The sequence below is a fragment of the Petaurus breviceps genome, unplaced genomic scaffold (genome assembly GCF_028583685.1).
Source record: "Petaurus breviceps papuanus isolate PSGF00001 unplaced genomic scaffold, PetGlider_PUasm1.0 90822, whole genome shotgun sequence".
Classification (NCBI taxonomy): Eukaryota; Metazoa; Chordata; class Mammalia; order Diprotodontia; family Petauridae; genus Petaurus; species Petaurus breviceps.
This window is the reverse complement of record NW_027187351.1, coordinates 19439948-19450468: the sequence shown is the minus strand read 5'-3', so window position 1 is coordinate 19450468 and position 10521 is coordinate 19439948. Positions and strand designations below refer to the sequence as shown.

The 10521-nt window shown below is 36.4% G+C and overlaps 1 protein-coding gene across 2 annotated transcripts; it reads right to left on the bottom strand.

The window, feature by feature from the left end:
* Positions 1 to 7900: 7900 nt before the first annotated feature.
* Positions 7901 to 8493, bottom strand: LOC138148168 (nucleoside diphosphate kinase B-like). Of its 2 annotated transcripts, XM_069070756.1 has the most exons (2): positions 8266 to 8493; positions 8132 to 8152 (listed from the first exon to the last, which is right to left on the bottom strand). In XM_069070756.1, the coding sequence occupies exons 1-2, from the start codon at positions 8491 to 8493 to the stop codon at positions 8132 to 8134; spliced, it is 249 nt and encodes an 82-aa protein (XP_068926857.1). The 2 variants fall into 2 exon arrangements, with proteins under 2 accessions (XP_068926856.1, XP_068926857.1); XM_069070755.1 differs by having other exon boundaries at positions 7901 to 8493.
* Between the last annotated feature and the right edge of the window lie 2028 nt (positions 8494 to 10521).

The following is a 10521-nucleotide window of genomic DNA, read 5'->3' as shown; positions in this document are numbered from 1 at the left end:
CAATCAACATCTGGGTTTCAACATCTGAGTTTTCCAAAGCCGGGGGCTCTGGACAACGGCTTCCCATAATCCAGATCAAATCACAGAGCACTTCTCAAAGTGAGCCCCAAAAACAAAGCTACACATCAGGGCTTATATAGCCTTCTCCTGGCTCAGAGAATGTAACAACCTTTTAGAGCCACTGGCCAATCAAAAAGTATCAACTGAAAAACAAGCCTCCCACCCCAGGCTCCATGTGCACTTTAGCCTAGGGACAGGGAAGATCTTTAAATTTGCATTTCCATTACATTCATCAACATTTTTCCCTCTGCATTTAGCTCAAATTATCTTTTTTAGTTATGAGCATCAATTCTGTCCACACTTTAGTAAATTTTCCATTCAGCTTTCAGATTAATTTTCCAAAAGCACAGATCTGAACATATTACCGTACCCAACCTCACTTAATGAACTTCAATGGTTCCCCATTATTTCAACAACCAAATATAAAATTCCTTATTTGAAATTCAAAATCATTCACAACCTAGTCCCCTGTTATCTTTCTAGTCTTTTCCCACTTTAATTCATATAATATACCCTATGATCCAGTTATACCATTTTCCTTGATGTTCCTCCAACTAGACATACCATCAAAAGACTGGACATTTTCGGTGACTGTCTCCCATGCCTGGAACACTTTCCCTCTTCAGCTTTACTTCTAGCTTTCCTGACTACCTCCAATTCCCAGATAAATTCTCACCTTCCATTAGAAACTTTTTTCCAATCTTTCTTAATGCTGGTTAGAAAGACCCAGAATTCAAGAAAGTAGATTTAGCAGGAAGAAGTATTGTGAGTTATTCCTTCATCCCAAGACTCCAAATATATTGAGAAAATGTACAGAACTTTGGACCAGGTCAGCCTACTTGTGAGCACTGGAAGCTTTATCTGTCCTGAGTTTTCCTTGAGATTCTGGAACTGCATAACTCTCTATATCCCAAAGAAAATGAGAGTAGAATTAGACGAATCTTTCCCTTTAGAAGTGGATAGAACATGGCCATAATGCAAAGTAAAACTGAAAACGAGTCTAGAAAAACAATCGAACAAAGAATTCCTCAATTAAAAAAAAAATACTATTATGGCTTCAATAGTACTCAAGACACAAAGAAAAAGAAACATTAGTTGCTTCAAAATATTTACATAGACAAAATGGAAAACACAGCTTAGCCACAAAATCAGATAGAATTCCTGTAGGAGATGAAGAGTTTTTAAAGAGGTGTTTTAAAAATAAATTAAATGAATAAATGATAGTTCTAGAATAAAAAAAAAAAAACCTTGGTTTCCATAGAGGGAAAAATTGGAAAGCATATCAATAGTTTGGGACTGAAAAGGAGAAAACTTTCCCAAGTAACAGTTAGACTCAGAACTATAATGGGCCAAATTGAAGCCAATGATTCCAAGAGGCAACAACAACAACAACAACAAAAAACATTAAGTATGGTCAAAAAACTAAAGAGTTTGAAGTTCTAAGATATCTCCTAGCCAAAAACAAAACAAAAGAAAACAAAGGACAAGTGATCTGTTAATCAGGTCAAGGAAACTAAATAAGAATCATTGAACTGCCTGAAAGTCATGACCAAAAATAGAGTCCATATCAAGATATCTCAAAAGAAAACTGCCCCTATCTCTAAGAACCTGAGGGCAAAGTAGAAATTGTCACCACCTAAAATAACTCCCAGTTGAAAACTCCTAGAAGTATTATAGCTAAAATCCATAGCTTCTGAGAAAATTAAACAACAACAATAAAACACTGCAAATATTCAGAAAGAAAGAATTTAAGTGCAGTAAGCCATTGTTAGAATAATACACAACTTGGTAACCATCATCACAAAGCAATGGAGAGCTGGAGTATGATTTTATGGAAAGCAAAACCAAGAATGTTGTAACTAGCAAAAGTCAGCATAATCATGTTTTCGGGCTGAAATGGACACAGCAGCAAGTTGACCCACCAATCACAGTGGCCACTCCCAGGCCTATCACTGCATGACTGGGGATCTGTTGGAGGTGGGTGAGACACAAATGCAGGGCCTGTAGCAGGGGCAGCAGTTAATCTTGGGACTCTCAACCCGCAGCCTGGACATATATAAAGCACCTACCTGAAATTCTAGGGACTAAGATGGAAGAATGAACCCCAGCTGCTCTAATCCCCTCCCCAACCCTGAAAACAGAGATTATTGTCCCAGTGCAAAATTCTAAAATAGTGAAGACTTGGGAGTCCTAGAGCAAAGGCATGGAAAAGGCCCTGCCTGAAAATGGGCAAAAAGACAGATTGCCAAGACAAAGCCTCTAGAATCCTATTAATGGGAGCTTGAAGAACCAAATTCAGCAGACAACATTGACTCTACACCCACAGCTAAAGCCTCAGCAGGGAATATGAACTGGTCTCAAGCACAGAAAGCATTCTTGGAAGAACTCAAGAAGGACATTAAAAACCAAATTAGAGAGGTAGAAGATAAATTGACCAATTATTTTAAAATCGAAATTGTTAAACTAGAAAAAAAATTCAATGTATAAAGCAACTCCTTAAGAAGAAAAATTTTGAAATGGAAAATAGAAGCTCAAAATCTAACTGAAGAAAATAAATACCTAAAAATGAAATCTCAACATATGGGAAAGGAACTTCAAAAACTAACTGAAGAAAATAATTTGTTAAAAATTAGAATCAACCAAATTGAAGCTAATGACTCTATGAGACACCAAGAATCAGTCAAAAAATCATCAAGAATGAAAAATTAGAAAAAGAGATAAAATATCTTAATGGAAAAATAACTGAACTGGAGAACATATCCAGGAGAGATAATCTAAGAATTATTGGCCTACCAGAAAATCATGATGAAAAAAAGAGCCTGGAAAACATCTTCCAAAAATGAATCAAGGTAAACTGCCCTGAGATCCTAGAACCAGAAGGTAAAATAGATATCGAAAGAATCCACTGGACAACTCCTGAAACAAATTTAAAATTGAAAACTGAATGAAATTTTGTAGTCAAATTCCAGAACTATACAGGTAAAGGATAAAATATTGCAAGCAGCCAGAAAGAAACAATTCAAATATCATGGAACTACAGTGAGGATCACACAGGACCTAGTAGCTTCTGCATTGAAAGATTGGAGGGACTGGAATATTGTATTTTGCAAGGGAAAAGAGCTTGGGTTACAACAAAGGATCAGCTATCCAGCAAAACTCAGAATAATCTTTCAGGCAAGGAGATAGTCATTCATCGAAATAAGGGACTTCCAGAACTTGCTGATGGAAAAGCAAGAGCTCAATTGGAAATTCAATCTCTAAATACAAGACTCAAGAGAGACATAGAAAGCTAAACAGGGAACACACACATGCATGCACGCACACACACACACACACACACACACACACACACAACTTGTTATTTAATAAGAGTGAACTGTTTACATCCCTATATGGAAAGCTGATGCCTGTTAATTTTGAGAATTGCATGCCTATCACAACATTTAAAAAGGATATAGATAAATAGAGGGTGTGGGTATAAATTAAACAAAATGATGATTAAAAAAACCCTTTTTTAGGGGTGCAAAGGGACCACAATGGGAGAAGAGGAAAGAATGTGGCCAAAAAGAGTACGTTATGCCACACAAAGAGTCATAAAAACATTGCCGTAGAGGGAAAGAAAGGAGGGAGATGAACATTATATGAACTTCACCATCATTGGTTTTGGTATAAAGAGTGAATAACATAATCAGTTAAGTATAAGAATCTATGGAGAAGAGACATAAAACTTATCATAATAGAGGGAAAGAGGTTAAGGAGAGGAGCATTGCATGAGATGTATTGTCATCAATATTGGTTCAAGGAAGAAATAAAATATTACTTTAAGCATGAAAATATATCGTACCCTCCAGGCAATAGGAGGTGGTAATGACTAAGAAAAGGGGGGTAGTGGTTAGAAGGGAGGGAAGAAGTAGTTAAGGGTGAATGGTAGGATAAGGGAGGGGGCTAATAAGGAGGGAATACTGAGAGAAGTGGTGGTCAAAAGGAAAACTCTTACAGAGGGGGAGAAGGGAAAAATAAAATCATAAACAGGGGAGGGAATAGGTTGGAGGGAAAGACATAGATAGTAATAATAACTGTGAATGTGAATGGGATGAACTCCCCCATAAAACTGAGGCAAATAGCGAAATTGATTAACTATCATAATCTTACAATATTCTGTTAACAAGAAACACATTTGAAAGAGGGGGATAAACACAGGGTAAAGATAAAAGACTGGAATAGAATATATTATGCCTCGGCTAAAGAAAAAAGAAAAGCAGGGGTAACGATCTTTAGCAAAAGCAAAAATAGATCTAATTAAAAGAAATAAGGAAAGAAAATCTATCCTGCTAAAAGGCACCATCTAAAATGAAGCCATATGATTACTAAACATTCATGCATCGAATGCTACAGCATAAAAATTCCTAGAGGAGATGTTAAGGGAGTTAGAGGAAGAAATATATAGCAAAACTATACTAGTAGGGGACCTCAATCTCCCCCTCTCTGAACTTGATAAATCTAAGCTCAAAATAAATAAGAAAGAAGTTAACGAGGTGAATAGAATCTTAGAGAAGATAGATATGATAGACCCCTGGAGAAAACTGAATGGGGATAAAAAGGAATATACCTTCTTCTCAGCAGTACATGACACATACACAAAAACTGACTATGTACAAGGGCCTAAAAACCTCACAATTCAGTACAGAAAGACAGAAATATTAAATGCATGCATTCTCACATCATGATGCAATAAAAATTATATGTAATAAAGGGCCATGGAAGGAAAGGATAGGATGCAAACAGAGCTTGTGGGGGCTGTAGAGAGAGCACCCTCCTTATAGCTCCAGCAGCTGTGAACACCCCAGAGATTTGGTACAAAGCTCTCTCAATTCAGGAAACAGAGTTCTACCATGGCAAAGAGCTCAAAAGTCAAATAATTGGCTGGCAATATGAGCAAGCACAGGAAGCACAAACAGATGATAGAATCCTTTTTGAATGAGAAAGTCTCAAGGCATGTAGCAGGAGGAAGACAGCAAAGTCTGAAATCCTGCATCAAAACCTCCAAGAAAAATATGGAGGAGCTCAAGAAGGATTTTGAAAATCAAGGAAGAGAAGTGGAAGAAAAACTGGGAAGAGAAATGAGAATGATGTAAAAAAATCATGGAAAGCAAATATTTTTTTAGGGCCTGCTAAAGGAGAGCCCCCTCCCCCAAATATTGAGGAAAATAACAGATCTAGGAGATATAGTTTAAAAAATTATTGGACTACTGGAAAGCCATGATCATAAAAATCACCTAGACACCATCTTTCAAGAAATTAGCAAGCAAAATTGCCCAGATATTCTAGAACCAGAGGGCAAAATAGAAATTGAAAGAATTCACTGATAACCTCTTGAAAAAGATCCCCAAAGAAAAGTCCTAGGAATATTATAGCCAAATTCTAGAGATCCCAGGTCAAGGAGAAAACACTGCAACCAGTCAGGAAGAAATAATTTGAATATTGTGGAAACACAATCAGGATGATACAAAACCTAGCAGCTTCTACATTAAGGGATCAAAGTACTTGGAATATGACATTCTGGAGGTCAAAGGAGCTAGGACTAAAACCAAGAATCACCTACCTAACAAAACTGAGAATAATGCTTCAGGGGAAAATATAGTCATTCCGTGAAATAGAGGATTTTCAAGCAATCTTGGTTAAAAAAAAAAAACAGAGCTGAACAGAAAATTTGACCTTCAAATACAAGAAGCAAGAGAAGCATGAGGAGGTAAACAGGAAAAAGAAAACATAAGGAACTTATTAAAGTTGAACTATTCACATTCCTACATGGAAAAATGATAATTGTAACTCATAAGACTTTTCTCAGTATGAACACAGTGGAGAGAATATATAAGTATGTATATATGTATACATACAAATATATGTATGTGTAGGAGTGTGTATGTGTATATACATATAAATGTGACTGTGGGCATATTTATGTTCATTTATACATAGACAGAGGGCACAGGATGAATTGAATATGAAGGAATTATATCTAAAAGAATAAAATTAAGAGGTGAGTGAGGAATTTATTGGGAGAATGAGAAAGGGAGAGATAGATTAGGGTAAAATATCTCATGTGAAATAGGCAAGGGAAAACTGTTACAATGAAGGTAAAGATCAGGATGGTGAAAAGGAATGGGACAACCTTACTCTCATTGAATTTGATTAAGGAGGGAATAACATAAACCCTTGATTGGGTATCATACCGTATAGGAAAATAGGGGTGGTAGGGGATAAAAGGGTAGATGCTAGAAAGGAGGGCAGAATGGGGGAGAGGGTAGTTAGAAGCTAACATTTTTGAAAAGGGATAGTGTGAAAGGAGTAAATTAGAATACATGAGGGGCAGGACAGGATGGAGGAAAATATAGTTAGTCTTTCACAATATAACAATTATGGAAATAATTTGGTTAACTACACATATAAAACCTTTATTAAATTGCTGATCTTGCCAGTGGAGGTCAGTAAGGAGAGAATAAGGGAAAAAATTCTGAAACTCAAAGTTTTAAAAACAAATTAAAAAATGCTTTTTATGTGCAACTGGGAAGTAAGATATACAGGCACTGGGTATAGAAATCCATCTTGCCCTACTAGAGGGTTGGGGGGGGGGAGATGATGGGGAAGGATGTAAAAGAGAACAGTTTGAGGGAAGGGGTTTTCAGTAGACTTGATATATTGGGGTGGGGTAGGGGAAAATGAGAAGAAAAAATGAAACTCAAAATTTTGTGTAAAAGAATGTTGAAAACTAAAAAAAATAATTAATTAAAAAAGGAATGAGTTTGTCATAAAAAATTTATAGAAACAATCAGCAACTTCATTCAAGAAAACATCAGTAATGAGACAATATACCAAAACTTGTGGGATGCAGGAAAATGAGTTCTTAGAGGAAGTTTTATATTGCTGAATGCATACATAAATAAAATAGAAAATACTGGAGGTCGATAAATTGGGCATGCAACTGAAAAAGCTAGAAAAAGAAGAAATTGAAATTCCCCAATTAAATACTAAATAAGAAATAATGAAGACCAAAGGAGAGATTAATAAAATTGAACTTAAGAAAATATTGAATTAATAAATAAAAATAAGAACTCGTTTTATGGAAAAAAATGAAAAAAAACAATAAAATTGATAGACCTTTAAATCTAATATGATTAAAAAAAGAAGAAAAATAAATTATGAGTATCAAAAATGAAAAGGGTAAATCTACCTCCACTGAAGAGGAAATTAAAACAATAATTAGGAACTATTTTGCCCAACTGTATGAACATGAATTTCACAATCTTAGTGAAATGGATGAATGTTTACAAAAATATATGTTGCCCAGATTAACTGAAGAGGAAGTAAATTAATTAAATAACCCCATCTCAGAAAAAGAATTTGAACCTGTCATCAATGAACTATTTAGGAAAAAAATATTCAAAGACAGATGGATTTACTAGCAAATACTATCAAACATTAAAACAACAATTGATTCCGATACAAACTATTTGGGAAAACTGGAGAAGAAGGAGTCTTACCAAATTCTTTTTATGACACAAATATGGTACTGATACAAAATTTGGAAGAGATAAAATGGAAGAAGACAATTATAGACCAATTTCCCTCATGAATATAGATAGAAAAAATTTAAATAAAATATTAGCAAAAAAACTACAGCAACTTATTTTTTTTATTCTTCTAAATTACATAGGTTTAATCAATAATTAGCATACTAACACTGTCATTAACACAAAGTGCCAGGTTTTCAACTCAATAACCATACAAGATTGCCCCTTATTTCTAAGGCAGTATTGAACAGGATTATAGAGTTGTTTTAGAAAATGATGGTTCCAATTCCTTTCAATGCCCTGGCATGAAATGTTGTATTCAGGGATGGAGACATACATACGCATACACACGCATACCACAGCTACTAAAAGGAGTAGGTCCACTCTATATCCACTTTTAAAATCCTTATTCATAGACCCAGTCATGAGCACAAGACTTAAAATCAACCAGTTCTTCTGGCTTAAATCACAGGCTGATCTCCTCAGCACTTTTTACAGAATCACTGCCATGAATGATATTCCTGCCAACTTGAATGTAGAAGTCCCCACGAATGGTACCTGGCTTAGAATCAGCTGGGTTGCTCTTTCCCAGCATCACTCTCCCTGTCTTCACCACATTCAAGCCCTCCCAAACCATGGATACAACAGGCCCGGAGTTCATATATTTCACAAGCCCAGCAAAAAATGGACTGTCCTTCAGGTCAACATAGTGCTGTTTCAGATGTTCCTTTGAGGCCCTAAGGAACTTCATGCCCACGAGGTGGAATCCCTTCTGCTCAAAGTGTTTGATGATGTCCCCAATCAAGCCCCACTGGATGCCATCTGGCTTGATGGCAATAAAGGTGCACTTGGTGTGGGCCATGGTCCAGGGATGCTTGGGCTGGAGCAGGAGAAAGAGAAGTCTGTGGATGTGGTGGAGAAGGAGGCTGGAGCCACAGGAGTCTGCATTTAAGGAAACCTAGAACACCCCTACAGCAACTTATTGCAAGAATAATACTCTTTGATCAGGTACTCTTTATTCCAGGAATGCAAGGATGGTTTAATATTAGGAAAACCATCAGTATAATTGATCATGTCAACAATAAAACTAGCAGAAACCACATGATTATCTCAATAGATGTAGAAAAGGCTTTTGACAAAATAGAACATGCATTCCTATTAAAAACACTAGGAAGTATAGGAATGGATCAGCAATGCTATATTCACAATGCCTATGGAAATTACAGATATGCTGATGTAATTATCCATCACAAAATGTGTCAGGCTTGCTATATGGGGGAATTAGCTAGAAAATTTATTAAAATACCAAAAGACTGAGTCCCAAAACCAGAAAGTGAAAGCCATCAGAGTAGTTATGAAATTGGCACAGGTAGATAAAGTAGAAAGCACCCACATTCTCAAGCCTTTAAAACAGAACAGGCTACCTCAGGCAAAGGTCCTCCTCTCCCCACTCACAGCAACCACCCAGTGTCCAGGAAGCGTGCTCCCAGCAGCTCCGGCCCCTGGCAGTCCTCAGCAGGAGTCCTTAGCAGAAATTCTGGCTGATTCAAAAAGGGCTTAGCGCTGCCGCTGCCTCTGCTGCTGCTGCTATCGTCCCGCCACTGCTAGCCACCGCAGGAACTCTAGCTTAGCTTCCACTTCCTCTTGCTCCTCCCCTTCCTGCTACATCAGCAAGTCCAATGGGGCATGGAAGATCTTTAAATCCCATAACCCTTACAAGGAATAAATGCAGTCTTCCTTAAAATAATAAGGAGCATCTATCTAAAACCATCAGCAAGTATTACATGTAAGGGGAATAAGCTAGAAGCATTTTCCATAAGATCATGGGTGAAACAGGGATGTACACTATCACTCCTCTTATTCAATTTGCTATTAGAAATGTTATCATTAGCAATGAGAGAAGAAAAAGGAATTGAAAGAATCAAATTTGGCAAAGAAGAAACTAAGCTATTAAACTTTGCAGGTGATATGATGATATACTTAGAGAATCCTAGAGACTCAAGTAAAAAAAACTCCTTGAGATAATAAATACATTTGGAAAATTTGCAGAATATACAATAAACCCACATAAATCCTCAGCATTCCTATATATCTCTAACAAAATCCAGTAGCAAGAGATAGCAAGAAAAATTCCATTTAAACTTTCTCGAGACATCAAATCTTGGTGAATCTACCTACCAAAACAAACCTAGGCCCTATATGAACACAAATACAAAACACTTTTCACACAAATAAAGTCATATCTAACTTATTGGCAAAACATCAATTGCTTGTGGCTAGGTCAAGGTAATATAATGACAATTTTAGCTAAATTAAATTACGTATTTAGTGCTGTACCAAACAATCTACCAAACAATTAGTTTATAGAGCTAGAAAAAAAATAATAGCAAAATTAATTGGGAAGAACAAAAGGTCCAGAATATAAAGAGAATTAATGAAGAGAAATTCTAGGGAAGTTTGCCTAGCCATACCAGATATTCATCTCTATTATAAAGCAGCAGTCATCGAAAGTATTTGGTACTGGCTGAGGAATACAGTAGCGGATCAATGGACTAGATTGGGTACATGAGACTCAACATCCATTGACTATAGTAGTCTACTGTTTGATAAATCCAAAGTTCCTAGCTTATGGAATAAGAACTCACTATTTGACAAAAACTGCTGGGAAAACTTGAACATAGTATGGCTGAAATCAGGCATAGACGACTATTTAACACTGTGTACCAAAATAAAGTTGAAATGGGTTTTCCCGGTCAATATGGTGGAGTAGAAACAGGACTGCTTTGGGGCTCTGGCTTCCACCTGCCCCAATTCATGTAAAAGGGGATTCTGAATAAACTTTGGAGCTACAGAACCCACAAAATGACAAAGACAAGCTAACCTCCCACTG

What these genes read in the sequence shown, in the direction of transcription:
- LOC138148168 (XM_069070755.1), bottom strand. Translation starts at nt 8,493, where the DNA reads ATGGCCCACACCAAGTGCACCTTTATTGCCATCAAGCCAGATGGCATC.